Source organism: Monodon monoceros, unplaced genomic scaffold (assembly GCF_005190385.1).
Source record: "Monodon monoceros isolate NGI ecotype Baffin Bay Population unplaced genomic scaffold, NGI_Narwhal_1 Super_Scaffold_18, whole genome shotgun sequence".
Taxonomy (NCBI): Eukaryota; Metazoa; Chordata; class Mammalia; order Artiodactyla; family Monodontidae; genus Monodon; species Monodon monoceros.
The window spans coordinates 49,839,781-49,859,363 of NW_021703774.1; the positions used below are offsets into that span (position 1 = coordinate 49,839,781).

The 19,583-nt window shown below is 36.5% G+C and overlaps 1 protein-coding gene across 7 annotated transcripts in view; it reads right to left on the bottom strand.

Moving 5' to 3' along the window:
* The window catches only part of RASAL2 (RAS protein activator like 2), a 387,077-nt gene that overhangs the window by 174,229 nt on the left and 193,265 nt on the right, over positions 1–19,583 (bottom strand). For all 7 annotated transcript variants that reach the window (XM_029231144.1, XM_029231143.1, XM_029231145.1 and 4 more), the window contains exon 3: positions 5,094–5,217. In XM_029231144.1, the coding sequence (XP_029086977.1) occupies positions 5,094–5,217 (124 nt within the window). The remainder of the gene's footprint in view (positions 1–5,093; positions 5,218–19,583) is intronic.

Here is a 19,583-nt window from a genome sequence, read left to right on the forward strand (position 1 = left end):
CTACAGCAATCAAAACAGTATAGGACTGGCACAAAAAAAGACATAGATCAATGTAAGAGAAATAAACCCATGCTTATATGGTCACTTAATCAATGACAGAGGAGGCAAAAATATATAATAGGGAAAAGATAGCCTCTTCAATAAATGGTGTTGGGAAAGCTGAACAGCCACATGCAAAAGATTCAAACTGGACTACTTTCTCACACCATATGCAAAAATAAACTCAAAATGGATTAAAGACCTACATGTAAGACCTAAGACCATGAAACTCCTAAAAGAAAACATAGGCAGTATGCTTTTTAACATTGTTCTTAGCAGTTGTTGGATCTGTCTCTTTAGGCGAAGGAAACAAAAGCAAAAATAAAGAAATGGAACTACATCAAACTAAAAAGCTTTTTACACAGCGAAGGATATATAATCACATATACTTTTATATATATAAATTTAATAGTCAATTTAAATATTGAGTGCTACTATACACAGTCATTATTTATCGCCGTTTAAAATTCTATTATTTAATGAACTTATTTACAAAACAGAAACAGACTCACAGACTTACAGGACGAACTTATGGTTACCAGTGGGGAAGGGTGGGTGGTGAGGATAGATTGGGAGTTTGGGATTGACATGTACACACTGCTATATTTAAAATAGATAACCAACATGGACCTACTGTATAGCACACAGAACGTGACTCAATATTCTACAATAACCTAAATGGGAAAAGAATTTGAAAAAGAATAGATACATGTATATGTATAACTGAATCACTTTGCTGTACACCTGAAACTAACACATTATTAATCAAACATGTACCAATACAAAATAAAAATTTTTAAAAATAAAATTAATGTGAAAAAATAAAATTCTATTATTTGAAAAACAGAAGGATATGTTTCTTGTAATATTAAATCTTCATTACTCTCATTTCCCTTTCTTTCAATATTATCATTACCACCCTGTATTTTTATAAAAGATTCTAGCATCTTGAAAATACTTCAATACTCCTAATAGTGAACGTCTTGGGAATAAAAAGAGTCATTAGTTAACACATAAAGTTAGACCTCAGCCTAATTTAACAGAGACGGTCAGGGTTAAACCTAGGATTTGAGTAATCAATATCCTCTAATAATTTTGACTAAATGAGTTATCCTTTTCAATAATTTTATAAATGTCTTAGTATATGCTGCTTTTTAATACTCCTCTTTTTAAAAATTTCCTCAAATTTTCATCACTTGGGTCAATAAACTTAGGAAAACATAGGTGCAAGACTGGTTTTTCCTCAAAGTTTTCCAGTTTAGTTTCCCTTTTTTTTGGTGGTGTTATTTTAGATTTTCTGTTTGACTTCTTCATTTACATAAACATGAAAATTTCGCACAGCTGCCTCTGACTCCAAAAGACTTCTAATATTTTTTTCCTATGCTTGCTAACAGGTATCAAAAGCATACTATGTGAAATTATAATTTTAAGTACGTTTACCAGATATTTCTGGGTTTTGAGGACTCCATGATAATGAAACAAATGTGATATCATAGGCACAGTTTTTTAAAAACCCAGAGATTTTGTAAGTAAGATCATGGAGTACTTTTAAGATTTTATCTCAATGTAATAAAATAGAGGCATGGAGATCTCTGGGGCCTTGAATTACTAGATGTTTGGTTTTGAATGTGTCAGTTCAATTTGAACGATGTTTTTGAGAATTGAGAACGCATGCACTTATGAGTGTTTGCACTTTCTAATTAAACCAGCTTTATGATCACGTTTCTGACATCACCTGCAAACAAGGTTCTTGCTCACTTCAGGCTCTGACTTTGCTTTGCCCATTTGGGCATCAAAGCATTAACTTTACTGGAATGTCAAAGAAACACAACAACCAGAGTGGACAAGGTTCTCAATTCACCTTTGTGCTATCCCCCAGGCAGGCAGCAGACAACATGCAGTAGTAGAGACACATTTTCTTCTATAAATGTATGTGTCAAAAAAATGTTGTCCACTGTTCAGCTTTCACTTTTCCTCTGTTTAACAGTGTTCTTGAAAGGTGCCCAGTGGCTTTTAAAAAAAAGTTGAATTCATGTAGGTTATATTTACATTGAAAATGAATATTTACCCGTTCTAGTTCATGTGGTCAATTTATATACCTCCCTGTATTGTTTGTATGCAAAGACCCTACCATCTGAAGAAGTAATTTCCTTTTGAAAATTCAGTAAATCATGCTTTTGCATGGTTTCAATTTGACAGATCTTTTTTTTATGAATAAATTAAAATCTGGATATTGTTACCAGGGGAAAATAGTTTTTTCTAGGTTTTCTAAATTTGGAAATGGGTGCTTCAGGCCAGATGTTCATATGCCTTAAGAAAACATCTCATTTTCAATGGAAAAGAATTTGCTGTATCAAAATCTGTGTCAAATGCCAGGGTAAATATAAATTTTTTGTATTTTGGGTAATCTGTAAGCTGCTGAATGCAAGAGACTGAGAACTAGCGAGTGAGAAGTACATTCTGGGCTTAACCACTCCCCACTCTGCCTCTTCACACACACTTTTTTCTTCTAAGTTCTTGACCTTTATTAGGTTTCCCATCACTATGAATTTGCTCATGCTGAACAATGTGTGAGGCAGAAATAGAGGCCTTCCTATCCTTTTTACATTCATGTTTTTTCACCAGTTTGAAATCTCTGAAGGACGGTAAATTGGCAGCCACTAACAAAAGTTCTTCACAGATCCTTTATATTCACAGGGCTCTTTTCTTTTATGAATTCTCTGAGGTAGAATAAAAGATGCATGTTTTTCATGAGTGGGCATTTCTCCATAGCTGACTGCCTCACACCTGAAATCAAAATGTATGACATGGTTTTACATCTGCAAAAACTGATCTGTCCTCCTTGGGGTTCCTCTACTGGTGAGGAACAAAGAGAATGCAGAGCTTGCAAAGGGAAAGAACCCTGCAAAAACAGAAGGGCTTCCCCACACACTTGACTTACTTATTTGGAAACAAAATTCTATATCTTCATTCTCTTTCTCTGGTCCATCCTTTACTAATGCGTCCTCATCTTCCTAATCTCTAAATGTTCCAGGGCTTAGTCTTAAGCTTTTCTCTTCTACCTAAATACACTTCCCTTGATGATCTCACTCAATCTCATGGCTTCAAACACCATCTATTTGCTAAAAGCCTGAATCTGTATCTCCAGTCTGTACTTCTCCCTTAATTTCCAGACTCACTTATTTCTATCTGTGTATCTAATAAGATCCTCAAACTTAAGATGTCCAAACTGAGCTCCTGGTCAGTCCCACTTTCAAACTTGCTTCTCCCAGTCTTCCTTATTTTAAAAAATAACTTCATTCTTCCGGCTGCTCTAGCCAAAATTCTTCACTCTTCTGTTTCTCACTTCCCACATCCAATCCAACCAGCGAACTGGCTTGTTGGCTCCACCTTCAAATATAATCTGGTCACTTCTCAGCCCTTCCACTAATACCATTATGGCCCAAGTTCTACCATGTCTTGTCTAGATTATTGCAATAGCACCCTAATTAGTTTCTAAACTCCCATTCTTGCTTCCCTAGTCTCAGTATAGAGGTCAGTGGCTCCCCACCTCCCAGAGTAAAAGCCAAAGCTCCTACGATGACCTACAAAACCTTTATGATCTGCTTGCCAAAGAGCTCATCTTAGTTTGTCTTTCTGACCTGTACCTGGAATGTTGGAGACATTTAACAATTTACTATGTATTTCTCTCCTATAAAATCATAATAATTATTCAGACTACAATTATACTTCCTCAAAAATCAGCTGACTTTTGTGGATCAAAGTGTGAATAGTCAAAGGACCCTAGAGAAGTGGCAAAGAGAGTCATCAACTTAACATTACAAATAATGACAGCAAAGGAGTTGAAAGAAGGTGACTCTGAGCTAGTCCAATTCACATAGAACTTGTATGTGAAATACAAACAGGCTATAAAATGGTTACATCCAGAAAGGTTTGCAATATAATTTAAGCCCACACCTAAACTGGTTTCAACACATGCTAAAGAAGTACAATGGATGAGAGGAAAATTTGATTTTTCCAAGTATGACCCCTTGGAGAAAAGTGTTTGCTAACCTGACTAATGTCTAGAAAAGCAATAAATGTCACAGGATAAAAAGACAACTAAAGGATTCAAATTCTGACTAAGAACCTGAGCTCCATTTAGAAAATGAAAGGAAATGAAGGAAAAGGCAAAAACAAAAAAACCAAAACCCTGATTTTCAAAAATACAACAAAATCACAAAATTATCCATACTAACAAACATAGAGACAATAAATGAATCTGTTTTATCTACCTACTAAATGTCTATGACTAAATGTCAAGGTCCATTAAGCAAAGAATAATACCACAATGCAAAACACCAAAGCAACTCCTACTTTTCAAATTCTTTCATTATTTTACTTAATCTTAATTATGTTCACTTAAAATTACCTGACTGATCTAATTATTTAAATATCCATTGGTAAGCATGCAAAACACCAAACAGAATCATTTGGTAGGAAACAGGGAAATAGAAGCTTTGATACTGACATTAATTCCTTTAGTATATAACAACTCAAGTGGGGTTTTCTGATGTATCCCTTCTGTCACCCACTCCAACCACAGTCCTGAATATAATTTACATAAAATTAGCTCAGCTAAACTAGCCTAATCTGACATTACATTATACAAGACAACACCAGGAACTGTGTGAACAGGGCCATTTAATACTAAGTTTCCAACCAAAACTGGCTCCCCAGTGAATCTCAGTGCCTCAATAAGATCACCTAATGTTCTTTTAAAATTTAAAGCCAAGCAGTAAAATCAGAAACAACATATCATCAGGCTTGCCCAGGAGTTTACAGCAACCAACTAGCACTCAGATAAATTTTCTCTCTGCAAAATAACTTTGCTGCCACTTGGTTATAAAGAATAAAACTTTCTAATGATCTCTAATCCTTGGTTAACATACTATATTTTAAAGTACTTACTTAACAGTAAATGAAGGATGTTTTGTTTTATGGTAACACTCAATAACAAGTCCATAAATTACCGGATAAAAACTAGGAATTTCTTTCCTTTTACATTAGCTTACCCAGTTTAGCGGCGCCCTCTGGTGGGTACTCAGGAAACTGACCCTCGGAAGGGACACTGACAGTTCTCCTCAGGCATCGCCCTTTGGTGGAATCTGTCTGCTGATCCTGTCCCTCCACAGGTATCTAGTAAACCAAAAAAGAGATGAAACTTAATAGTGCCATAACTACCTTCTGATTGAATAACGTTTTTAGTTGATGAAGGTAGGAGTGTGTAATCATCAGAGCAAAACAGAAGAAATGTAGAAATAATGTATGCACAAAGGCTAAAGTTACTACCAACCCTTTTTTCAGGAATCTTTTCTTTAAAAAGAAAACTGAAAGATCAGGAAAGGTGAGTATGCAAATTAACTTACATGAAGTATGTACAAATCACATCCAGCTGTGTACCTGCTTAGGGAGCTCAGAAAACAAAACACCCACACAAATAAGATTCCTTCACATCAGAAACTGGTTCACAAGTCCCATTCCTGCCCAATCGTCAATAAGGTAAATGGAAATAAAAGTTGACCAGAAAAACTTCACTCCAAAATTCTCTTAAAGGAAGGTTTTGTTAGATAAAAGGAGTAAAATCAACCAAATTTTCTCCAATTTTAAAAGTAAGCACTTAGAGATAGTTAATGAAATACTATACTACCTATACATGTTTTTAGTGTATAGATAGTAATTGATACATAAAATGGCATATTTTATTCCACAAGTGAGATTAGTTTTTGAAATCCTAAAAAATACTTTTTCTGGCATAACTTTTTTTTCTGTTTGTACATGTGGAATAAGAACTATGTATGGTACAAAAGATCTCTAATTCCGTTAAATATTTTACAATTTACACACTGGTTATCACTGTAGAGTAATGGGATGGCTCTAAGTTGCTTTTTTTTTTTTTGATTTTGGTAATTCTAAAAGACCAAGTCATCTTACTTTGGGGGTAGAGGGCAAAGACTTTTCACAATGAGATTTTATTAGTAACCTCTATCAGAATTAAGAACAGTATTTGTAATATCTTAAATAGTTTGGAAAAATATGTCAGGAATTACGTTATCAAGGCAGTTGCCCGGGAATCATACCTCCTCCCCTCCCTCAAATGGAAACTAACTACCCTTATCTGAGTTTCATGCTCAATTACAAAAGGAGAAAGCTGCAAACAGAAAAACAAGAACTGGTTAGAGCCAACTAGGCCCAAGATGGCAGAAAACCTGATCTCCAGTGGACCTTGAGCCTCACTGTACCGTTCACTGTAATACATTAGCATGCTAAATGACACAACCATGAGCACCATGACAGTTGACAATTGCCATGACAACGGGAAAAGTCCATACAAGGACTGAAAAGGGGTGTTGCCTCAGTTCTGGGTCCAAACCGCAGCCTTGTTCTCAGATATCTTATGAATACTCCTTCTCTTTACTCAATTCTTTCCCTTTTACCTGGACCCTTCTATATATATGGTGTCTCAGCCCTAATCAGGTTGAAAAGTTGATTTGCGAAATAAATTCCCACACTCCTCCATTCTTTGGCCAGTTTCATTATTGGCTGTGTGAATCTGAGTGGAAAAAGAACCTCTCTGGCCACGACCCCTCGGCCTAGGCTAGGACTCTGGTGCGGGTCCAGGCAACCAATTCGGTAACAATTAATCATAGTCTCTAATTCTTATGCCTCCAATACAGGCATTTTTAAACAAATTTCAATAATAATGACTAGCATTAAATTCTTAGTATGTGCAAGGCTAAGGAATTTACATGTGTGACATTATGAGGAAGCCATTATTATTATCCCCTTTTCACAGATGAGGAATAACTTATCTCTCCAGATGATTACTATGGGCATATCAATTGATCCAGCAAAACTGGAATAGATACGGGCTTAAATGTACATGCTTTCTGCTTTGCCTCAGTAATCCAACTCCTAAGACTGGGTGGGGTCAAGGGGATGATACCAAGGGAAGCTTTCTCTGTGCTACTGATAATTTGAAGAGCAAAATTCTAATGTCTTCATAAGGACTGAAAATTCTCATACTCTTTCCTCATTTCCTCATGACCATAACTACTGTTACTGCTTGCACACTGAGAAACCAAATGGTGGAATTAAGAAAGGTAAAATTCTAAAAAATAAGGGAATATCAAATAATAGCATCAGTAAAGCTAATAAGTCTTCTAAAAGTTCTCTGTAATATAAAACTTTAAGAACAGTAATCTAAGTCATCCACCCCTTTCAGGATGGAAATGATCTCTACATAAATAATTAAAAGAGTAGCACCCAGAGGTTAAATAACTCCCTCCTAGTAAGAAAGGTAAAAATGTATCCTCTACCTGCCTTAGGAAACAAAGGAGGTAAATTTGGAAAAAAAAAAAAAAAAAAGTAGTCTGGATCTTTGAACAAACATAAATAAACATAACTATTTTTGTAATAGTTCCCCCAAAACTCCTATTACCTGAAATAATGAAGGCCTAAGCCATAGAGAAAAGAGGAGCTATTTTTGACATTTTAGGAGGGAATGAGCTACAATCTTATCTGTGGAAATTTATAAAGGCCATATCCAGGAAAAAGAAAGAAATGGTTTCTATTATCATTATACTTTGTCTCTATCATATCTAAGAAGAGAATAAATAAAATATATCAAACTTCTTATTTGGGCCTAAACTTCACTCACAATTATATTCTCAAAGTTTCAGTGTAGACTCTTCATTTCCCACTGTTGAAACTTAAAATATGATGAACAGTTTTATTCACAGTATCACTCTTAAAGTTGAGGGCATTTTATCTCTGACTCAGAATATAAGGGAGAATAGTATTTACTTTTATTCTAAATGTGTGTTTCTTAAGAATCATTTGCTTTTACACCACCACTGACTGTCTCTTACATAAATAATTCTTTTAAAGATATTGACCTGTTTCTGAAAAGTTAGTATAATATTTCAAGTATCTTCAAATGAACTAAGCTGGAGTTTACAAATCTTAGTATACAGCCAAAGAAAATCAGTTTTAGAAAAGACAATTTTAGAAAAATGATTCTGTCCATTCTGATTGTCCTAATTTAGTTTACTACTTCACATTCACTTGTTTACACTAAATTAGTCTAAAAATTGTATATCTTTCAGGTTTGGTACTAAGAGAAATTTTTCTTTTTCTTTTTTTTTTTTTAAAACTTTTTGCCTTGTATGATACTTCTGAGCCTTCTTTTTCTTCAGGGAGAATGGTGACCATCACTGTCTTTGGCTGCCTATTGTCCAATGCCTGAAAATAGCTGGTATATATAATTCTTTTTGAATTTTTGCATTTTATTTTATTTTTTTATACAGCAGTTTCTTATTAGTTATCCATGTTATACATATTAATGTATATATGTCAATCCCAATCTCCCAATTCATCACACCACCACCAATCCCCTGCCACTTTCCCCTCCTGGTGTCCATACGCTTGTTCTCTACATCTGTGTCTCTACTTCTGCCCTGCAAACCAGTTCATCCATATGACTTTTCTAGCTTCTACATATATGCATTAATATACAATATTTGTTTTTCTCTTTCTGACTTACTTCACTCTGTATAACAGTCTCTAGATCCATCCATGTCTCTACAAATGACCCAACATCGTTCCTTTTTAAGGCTGAGTAATATTCCATTGTATATATGTACCACATCTTCTTTATCCATTCGTCTGTCGATGGGCATTTAGGTTGCTTCCATGAACTGGCTATTGTAAACAGTGCTGCAATGAACATTGGGTTGCATGTGTCTTTTTGAATTATGTTTTTCTCTGGATACATGCCCAGTAGGGGGATTGCTGGGTCATATGCTAATTCTATTTTTAGTCTTTTAAGGAACCTCTGTACTGTTCTCCATAGTAGCTGTATCAATTTACATTCCCACCAACAGTGCAAGAGGGTTCCCTTTTCTCCACACCCTCTCCAGCATTTGTTGATTGTAGATTTTCTGATGATGCCCATTCTAACTGGTGTGAGGTGATACCTCATTGTAGTTTTGATTTGCATTTCTCTAATAATTAGTGATGTTGAGCAGCTTTTCATGTACTTCTTGGCCATCTGTATGTCTTCTTTGGGGAAATCTCTATTTAGGTCTTCTGCCCATTTTTGGATTGAATTCTTTGTTTTTTTAATATTGAGCTGCATGAGCTGTTGATATATTTTGGAGATTCATCCTTTGTCCGCTGATTTGTTTGCAAATATTTTCTCCCATTCTGAGGGTTGTCTTTTCGTCTTGTTTGTAGTTTCCTTTGCTTTGCAAAAGCTTTTAAGTTTCACTAGGTCCCATTTGTTTATTTTTGTTTTTATTTCCATTACTCTAGGAGGTGGATCAAAAAAGATCTTGCTGTGATTTATGTCAAAGAGTGTTCTTCCTATGTTTTCCTCTAAGAGCTTTATAGTGTCCACTGTTACATTTAGGTCTGTAACCCATTCTGAGTTTATTTTTGTGTATGGTGTGAGGGAGTGTTCTAATTTCATTCTTTTACATGTAGCTGTTCAGTTTTCCCAGCACCACTTACTGAAGAGGCTGTCTTTTCTCCATTGTATATCCTTGCCTCCTTTGTCATAGATTAGTTGACCATAGGTGCATGGGGTTATCTCTGGGCTTTTTATCCTGTTCCATTGATCTGTATTTCTGTTTTTGTGCCAGTACCATATTGTCTTGATTACTGTAGCTTTGTAGTATAGGCTGAAGTCAGGGAGTCTGATTCCTCCAGCTCCGTTTTTTTCCCTCAAGACTGCTTTGGCTATTCAGGGTCTTCCATGTCTCCATACAAATTTTAAGATTTTTTGTTCTAGTTCTGTAAAAAATGCCATTGGTAATTTGATTGCATCGAATCTGTAGATTGCTTTGGGTAGTAGAGTCATTTTCACAATACTGATTCTTCCAATCCAAGAACATGGTATATCTCTCCATCTGTTTGTAACATCTTTAATTTCTTTCATCAGTGTCTTATAGTTTTCTGCATACAGGTCTTTTGTATCCCTAGATAGGTTTATTCCAGGGATTTTATTCTTTTTGTTGCAGTGGTAAACGGGAGTCTTTCCTTAATTTCTCTTTCAGATTTTTCATCATTAGTGTATAGGAATGCAAGAGATTTCTGTGCATTAATTTTGTATCCTGCTACTTTACCAAATTCATTGATTAGCTCTAGTAGTTTTCTGGTGGCATCTTTAGGATTCTCTATGTATAGTATCATGTCATCTGCAAACAGTGACAGTTTTACTTCTTCTTTTCCAATTTGTATTGCCTTTATTTCTTTTTCTTCTCTGATTGCCATGGCTAGGACTTCCAAAACTATGTTGAATAACAGTGGCGAAAGTGGACAGCCTTGTCTTGTTCCTGATCTTAGAGCAAATGCTTTCAGTTTTTCACCATTGAGAATGATGTTTGCTGTGGGTTTGTTGTATATGGCCTTTGTTATGTTGAGGTAGGTTTCCTCTATGCCCACTTTCTGGAGAGTTTTTATCACAAATGGGTGTTGAATTCTGTCAAAAGCTTTTTCTGCATCTATTGAGATGATCAAATGGTTTTTATTCTTCAATTTGTTAATATGGTGTATCACATTGATTGATTTGCATATATTGAAGAATCCCTGCATTCCTGGGGTAAATCTCACTTGATCATGGTGTATGATCCTTTTAATGTGTTGTTGGATTCTGTTTGCTAGTGTTTTGTTGAGGATTTTTGCATCTATATTCATCAGTGATATTGGTCTGTAATTTTCTTTCTCTGTAGTCTCTTTGTCTGGTTTTGGTATCAGGAGAATGGTGGCCTCATAGAATGAGTTTGGGAGTGTTCCTTCCTCTGCTTTATTTTGGCAGAGTTTGGGAAGGATAGGTGTTAGCTCTTCTGTAAAAGTTTGTTGGAATTCACCTGTGAAGCCATCTGGTCCTGGGCTTTTGTCTGTTGGAAGATTTTTAATCACAGTTTCAATTTCATTACTTGTGATTGGTCTGTTCATATTTTCTATTTCTTCCTGGCTCAGTCTTGGAAGGTTATACCTTTCTAAGAATTTGTCCATTTCTTCCAGGTTGTCCATTTTATTGCATAGAGTTGCTTGTAGTAGTCTCTTGGGATGATTTGTATTTCTGCAGTGTCTGTTGCAACATCTCCTTTTTCGTTTCTAATTTCATTGATTTGCACCCTCTCCCTCTTTTTCTTGATGAGACTGGCTAAGGGTTCATCAATTTTGTTCATCTTCTCAAAGAACCAGCTTTTAGCTTTATTGATCTTTGCTATTGTTTTGTTTCGATTTCATTTATTTCTGATCTTTATGATTTCTTTCCTTCTACTAACTTTGGGTTTTGTTTGTTCTTCTTTCTCTAGTTCCTTTAGGTGTAAGATTACATTGTTTATTTGAGATTTTTCCTGTTTCTTGAGGTAGGCTTGTATTGCTATTAACTTCCCTCTTAGAACTGCTTTTGCTGCATCCCATAGGTTTTGGATCATGGTGTTTTTGTTATAATTTGTCTCTAGGTCTTTTCTGATTTCCTCTTTTATTTCTTCACTGATATCTTGGTCATTTAGTAACGTATTGTTTAGTCTCCATGTGTTTGTGTTCTTTTCCCTTAACTGATTTCTAATCTCATAGCGTTGTGGTCAGAAAAGATGCTTTATATGATTTCAATTTTCTTCAATTTACTGAGGCTTGATTTGTGACCCAAGATGTGATCTATCCTGGAGAATGTTCCGTGCGCATTTGAGAAGAAAGTGTAATCTGCTGTTTTTGTTTCTTTATTAATTTTCCGTTTGGATGATCTGTCCATTGGTGTAAGTGAGGTGTTAAAGTCTCCCACTATTATTGTGTTGCTGTTGATTTCCTCTTTTACAGCTGTTAGCAGTTGCCTTATGTATTGAGGTGCCCCTATGTTGGGTGCATATATATTTATAATTGTTATATCTTCTTCTTGGATTGATCCCTTGATCATTATGTAGTGTCCTTCCTTGTCTCTTGTAACATTCTTTATTTTAAAGTCTATTTTATCTTATATGAGTATTGCTACTCCAGCTATCTTTTGATTTCCATTTGCATGGACTATCTTTTTCCATCCCTTCACTTTCAGTCTCTATGTGTCCCTAGGTCTGACATGGGTCTCTTGTAGACAGCATATATATGGGTGTTGTTTTTGTATCCATTCAGCAAGCCTGTGTCTTTTGGTTGGAGGATTTAATCCATTCACGTTTAAGGTAACTATCGATATGTATGTTCCTATGACCATTTTCTTAATTGTTATGTGTTTGTTTTTGTAGGTCCTTTCCTCCTCTTGTGTTTCCCACTTAGAGAAATTCCTCTAGCGTTTGTTGTAGAGCTGGTTTAGTGGTGCTGAATTCTCTTAGCTTTTGCTTCTCTGTAAAGCTTTTGATTTCTCCATTGAATCTGAATGAGATCCTTGCCAGGTAGAGTAATCTTGGTTGTAGATTCTTCCCTTTCATCACTTTAGATATGTCATGCCACTCCCTTCTGGCTTGTAGAGTTTCTGCTGGGAAATCAGCTGTTAACCTTATGGGAGTTCCCTTGTATGTTATTTGTCGTTTTTCCCTTGCTGCTTTCAATAATTTTTCTTTGTCTTTAATTTTTACCAGTTGATTACTATGTGTCTTGGCATGTTTCTCCTTGGGTTTATCCTGTATGGGACTCACTGCACTTCCTGGACTTGGGTGGCTATTTCCTTTCCCATGTTAGGGACGTTTTCACCTATAATCTTTTCAAATATTTTCTCTGGTCCTTTCTCTCACTCTTCTCCTTCTGGGACCCCTATAATGCGAATGTTGTTGTGTTTAATGCTGTTCCAGAGGTCTCTTAGGCTGTCTTCATTTCTTTTCATTCTTTTCTCTTTATTCTGTGCCACAACAGTGAATTCCACCATTCTGTCTTCCAGGTCATTTATCCGTTCTTCTGCCTCCATTATTCTGCTATTGATTCCTTGTAGTGTAGTTTTCATTTCAGTTATTGTATTGCTCATCTCTGTTTGTTTGTTCTTTAATTCTTCTAGGTCTTTGTTAAACATTTCTTGCATCTTCTCAATCTTTGCCTCCATTCTTTTTCTGAGGTCCTGGATCATCTTCACTGTCTTTATTCTGAATTCTTTTTCTGGAAGGTTGCCTATCTCCACTTCATTTAGTTGTTTTTCTGAGGTTTTATCTTTTTCCTTCATCTGGTACATAGCCCTCTGCCTTTTCATCTTGTCTACCTTTCTGTGAATGTGGTTTTTGTTCCATAGGCTGCAGGATTGTAGTTCTTGCTTCTGCTGTCTGCCCTCTAGTGGATTAGGCTATGTAAGAGGCTTGTGCAAGTTTCATGATGGGAGAGAGTGGTGATGGGCAGAGCTCAGTGAAACTTTAATCTGCTTGTCTGCTGATGCGTGGGGCTGGGTTCCCTCCTTGTTGGTTGTTTGGCCTGAGGCGACCCAACACTGGAGCCTACCTGGCTTTTTGGTGAGGCTAATGGCGTATTCTGGGAGGGCTCACACCAAGGAGTTCTTCCCAGAACTGCTGCCAGTGTCCTTGTCCTCACGGTGAGACACAGCCAGCCCCCACCTCTGTAGAAGACCCTCCACCACTAGCAGGCAGGCCTCGTTCAGTCTCCTGTGGGGTCACTGCTCCTTCCCCTGCGTCCTGATATGCACACTACTTTGTGTGTGCCCTCCAAGAGTGGAGTCTCTGTTTCTCCCAGTCCTGTCAAAGTCCTGCAATCAAATCCCACTAGCTTTCAAAGTCTGATTCTCTAGGAATTCCTCCTCCCGTTGCCGGACCCCCAGGTTGGGAAGCCTGACGTGGGGCTCAGAACCTTCACTCCAGTGGGTGGACTTCTGTGGTACAAGTGTTCTCCAGTTTGTGAGTCACCCACCCAGCAGTTATGGGACTTGATTTTATTGTGATTGCGCCCCTGCTACCGTCTCACTGTGGCTTTTCCTTTGTCTTTGGATGTGGGGTATCTTTTTTAGTGAGTTCCGGTGTCTTCCTGTTGATGATTGTTCAGCAGTTAGTTGTGATTCTGGTGCTCTTGCAAGAGGGAGTGAGCGCATGTCCTTCTACTCCACCATCTTGAACCAATCTCTGGCTGCTATATATATATTTTTGGTCTAGTCTTATTTTGTCTGCAATGGGAGGGCTAGTCATGTACCAGTTACTCCATCACAGCTGGTGTCAAAAGCCTCTTATTCTCTCTTATCCAAACTACTAATACAGTCTCTTCATTGGTGATATTCTGCCCCTTAAATCTATCCTTTATATAGTTTCCAGAATATTTCTAAAATGCAATTATAATCATTTACGGTACACCTCCGTGAGATTCCTCCAATAACAGATCTCTCTCTCGCACTTTACTTATACATGGAATCATAATTATTCATTTGTGCAACTAATTCCACATAAGTTAACAGCTTAACTTACCAGTCATTCTGAGACTTAAAGGCCTTCAGTTGCTCTCCTTTGCAGTGTTTTTCAAAGAGGTGATGGTATGTTTGTGTGTGCATGTGACAAGGGACTTATCTCTCTGCTTCAACCAGAGCATAATTCTGAGTTTATCTGTTGTACAGGGCTTCTGCATAAGCTTTTCTACAAAAGGCGTTGTTCTGCTAAAAGAGTGTTTTGAAACTAATATCTTACAGAGCAAGTGCAAGTTCCCTTATATAGTATACCAGGTTTTCCACAATCTGGCCACTGTATAAGTAACCAGCTTTAGACTTTACATAGTAGGAACACCAAATTGCTTGCATTTCCCTAACATATTCCTTATGTTGTAGTTCAATGCCTTTGCTTAGTTTGTTCTCTCAGACTGAAATATTTTCCCTCACTTTCTTTTCTATTCTATACCTGCAAGGTAAACTCCTAACCATCCTAAGGCTTAGGACAGGCATTGCTTCTTCCAGGAACCTTCCTTTCTATCAGTTCCCTAAGGGACGTTAAGGTACACCTCCCTGAGGTTCCTCCAATAACAAATCTTTCTCTGGCACTATACTTATACATGGATTCATAATTATTCATTTGTGCAACTAATTCCACATAAGTTAACAGCTTAACTTACCAGTCAATCTCCAAACCTTAAAATAGCTCCAACTCACAAATGAATAAATGAATATTTGATAGGTAGAGACGGGGGCCATTTTAGGCAAAGGAAATAACATAACATCAGCCAAGAAGTTGGTACGCATACTATTTTTTTTTACTGTATTTGGAACCAGGAGTAGGCCAATTTAGCTAGAGCCTCTTAAGGGGGAGAAGTGGGAGAACACCAAAATATATTATAACCACATGGGAAGGCTTTAATACCAGGCCATGAATAATTCAGGAAGCACTGGGAAACAATTCAAGTTTTTAGATCAGAGGAATAGTAGTCTTGTAATTGGTCTGTCTCCTTCCTACCTTTCCCTCTTCCAATACATCTTACAGATTAATATTCATAACACATAACTTTGATCCCCTTCCTTTCTTAAGCTTCCTTTGGTAACTGCCCATTGTCAATAGCATCTTAATGACAGAGACTACAGTGCTTTAGAATAAATGGATTTCTTTCTTTTATTCTATCCAGTTTACTTGTGCTATTTATCAAATGCCATTTTAAAATTATTTTTCCTATTCCCACAACTAAATTTGGTACTGGGGAGAGGGGAAAGAACTGTGTCTTATTCTTTGTAACTCCTATCAGTGAATTCACATACAGGGGCACATTATGTATCTGCCGAATAACTTGAAAGTAGTTCTGAATGAAATATGCCATGGGTAGTTTACCCCAGGATAAATAACAATTGATTTTAGCTGTTTGCACAAAGCCTAACTGCTATTTTCATCAATATATCTGAGTGTAAATACTGTTTTCTAAAATCATGAAAAATATTTTAAAATATTTTGAAATTGCATTATTACTACCTTGCTGCCTTTACACTAGCATCAAGCTTTTAAAATTCCAAATACAGAAAGTAGAGTCTGACTGAAGAAAAAAGGAGCCACATTTACCATTCTTAATGCCTTGTTATTGCCAAAAGAAAGGAACTCACAAATTCAGCTTTCTTTTGTATTTTTATACTGGCTGCACCCTGGCGAGTTCATGATTATCTTCGCTACCATTTCCCTCAACTCCTTAATCTCTAGTTTACTTGGTCTTATCTCTTGCAAGCAAAATGGAATTCAAATGGCCTCCTACGTCCTCTTTGAACGGGTTGGTGCCAAGCCAGCTGGGGCCTATCCTGGCATCCGGACAGGGAAGTAAATTCATAACACATAAGCAATGTCTATTTGGCACAATTTGCATGAAGCAATTTACTGAATCAGTGAATCATTTCTCAAGGTGATACTCCTGGCACCTCTTTCAGCATTCTGCCCAGATCTACTCTTCTGTTACATTCCCATTTTGGTAATTAGTATACTTAACACTCTTCCCATGTACATTGCCCAAGCAACCTTTTTCCCATTTCTGACAGGAAACATGCAGAGTTAAGGGAGAGCATTAAAAGATCCCACACAGTGAATACATGAGTGATACTAGACTAATATAATCCTCCCACATTCCAACACTGCCTGGCTAAGGATTCAGTTTAAACCCTTACAGAACCCTCTTAATTGATCTTATTAATACAGCAATAAACACCCCTGTGATTCGCTGATTAAGGTTTAAAACAGCTTTTTAAGATAATTTTAGCAGGAAATTCCTTAAACTCCTTGTTTCAAGGAATTCTAAGTTGTTTCATGCAAAACTCCAAAGATAAGAGTTATATTCTTCTTGATAGTGTGGGTGGAAGGTAAAAAGAGTGACAGCATATTCTGGTCCTTCCACAAAAAAAAAAAAAAAAAAAAAAAAAGTATTTCTAAACTTTTCCTATCATGAAATTAACAGAATATTAAATAAAATTCAAGTAGCAGGTATAACAATGCCTTAACATTTTCTTATCCTAGAGATTTAATCCAGTTTCTCCAACTTATAGTGGTAGAACATACCCGTCTCAGGGCATTAAACTGTTTGCGTAAACTTGTCATCCCTTACCTGGTCTATTGCAATAACGTAACTCATCTATTTCCTTCCAATCCCTTTCACTCAATTTTCCACATGATCAACAGAGTTACTTTTCTAAGAAGCAAATGTGATGATGTCATTGCCGTGTTAAATACCTTTCCATGATCCAAATCATTTCTAGAATAAAGTCCAAATTCCTTAGCATGGCCTTCAAGGCACTTTATTATTCGGCTCTTGCCAGCTATCATTTTTCCTCTTGCAAATTATATTCCAAGAATTCTGAACATTTTGCAGTTTGCCAAAGAGATATAAGATGTTTCTTGACTTTGTATCTTTATATATACGTGGAATATCCTTCCCTTCTTTTCCTCCAAGTGAGCTTCTATTTGTCCCTAAAGACATGGCTTAATCACAAATTTATCTGTAGATACTTTTTTGGCATTCTCTACTTTAAACAATAACCCACCCCAGGCAATATCTTAGTTAATCTTTCCCTTGTGGTAATGTAATAATCTTTTTTTAAAAATTGTATTGAGGTTAAATTCATGTAACATAAAATTAACCACTGTAAAGTGAATACTTCAGTGACATTTAGTACATTCATGATGTTGTGCAACCACCACCTCTGTATCTAGTTCTAAACAGTTTTAACTTTTAATTTACCTCAGTGTGTTCCCAACAAACTGCATCTTTGCAACCACAATACTTTACACACAACAGATGCTCAATAAATAAAGATGGAATTTCATATTCAACAATAGAAAAGCATCTTATGGATTATTTTTCCCCTCTTTTATTATCCAGTCTTAGAAAAAATATGTAATTACACCTCTTGTTGTGGGAAGACTTATCACATAAAAAAGAAAAGATAGAAGGTTCGTCTCCTCTCAAACTTAAATTAAAAAAATGGATATTCAGGAATCAAAGTTTATAATTTGGCTTTTTCAAAATTTATTCAACAAATATTTGTTAGAATTTACTTATGTGTCAGAACTGTTCTAAGCACTGAGGGATATAGCACTGAAAAAAACGGATAAAATCCACCCTGCCCTAAAAGCTTATATAAGAGAAAAGAGACAATAAACATAATAAATAAATTATATAGCATTTTAGAAGGTGGTAAATGCTATAGGGGAAAAAAAAATACAGCCAGGTAATTAGATCGGAAGTTCTGAATGGAGATACAGGGAGGGGTTGCAATTTTGAATAAGTTGGTCAGAGTAGGGCTTATTGAGCAGGTGACATGCAACCAAAGAGTTGAAGGAGGTGAGAAAGTGAGTCCTGCAAATATCTGAGGGAAAAGCCAAGGCTAAGGTCTTGAGGCAAGAACATGCCTGATGTGCTTAAAACAGTGACAAAGCCATATCCAAGTAGAGGTGTATAATGGACAGATGGATATATGAGTCTAGAGAAGAGAGATGTGTAGGCTTAAGATAAAAAATTAAGATCATCAGCTTTAGAGGGTATTTGAAGTCATAAGATTGGATGAGATTCCTAAAGAAGTGAGGTCCACGGACTGAACTCTGTAGCACTCCCCTGTTGAGATTTGGAGAGTAGAAGAGAAATCTGCAAAGATGACTCAGAAAGAACTGCCAGAGAGACAGGAAGAAAACTAAGACAGCAGTGTCATGGAAGCCAAGTGAAGAAAGTGGTTCTAGGAGGAGGAATGAGTGATCAACTGCATTAAATTCCACTAACAGATTAAGTAAGACACAAGTGAGAACTGACCACTGAATTTAGCAATATGGAGGTCACCAGTGAGCTTAACAAGAGCAATTTTCACAAGGTGACATAGGTCAGAGTATGAAGGAAGTAGGTTTAAGAGAGAATGAGAGGAGAAGAATTAGAGACAATGAGTTTAGAAGTTTCCAGAATTTTTGCTGGTAAGGGAAGCAAAGAAAGGGGTGGTAACTGGCGGTAGAAGTGAGATTAATGCAGGCTCATTTTTTCTTTTAAGATGGGAGAAATAATAGCATGCTGATGGGAACGATCTAGTAGAGAGCAGAGAGTTGGAGATGTAAAAGAGGTAAGGGAGAACTGCTATTGATACATCCTTGAATAGGCAAGAATGGGCACAAGGGGAGGGGCTGACAGTTGGATTGTACACAATCAAACCACAGTGAAAAGAGGGAAATCAGAGTATAAGGAAATAGTTGTTGGTGGATGGGTAGACATGGTAAAAGAGTTCTCTTTTGAGTGGCTGAATTTTCTCAGTGAAATAAGCAGCAAAGTAATCAGCTATAAGTGAGGGTAATAGACAAGGAATTATAATAGAAGAGGAAGCATGAAAAAATCATCTTAGAAATCATCCTGGATTGTGCTACTCCAAGTGTGGTGCAAGGTCCTGTGCTGTTCTGCAAACTGTTAATGGTCCACAATAAACAATTTAGCAACACAGAAATTGAGAATTGTGCCTGGTGTGATCAGTGGATTCATCTCATTGTACAGCACACTCTCCATGAACATGTACAATTTTTGTAATTCTATTCCTTATTTTCCTATGTATGATTATTATTGTACTGTAATTTCATTTTTGTTTAATCTAATAAAAAATTTGG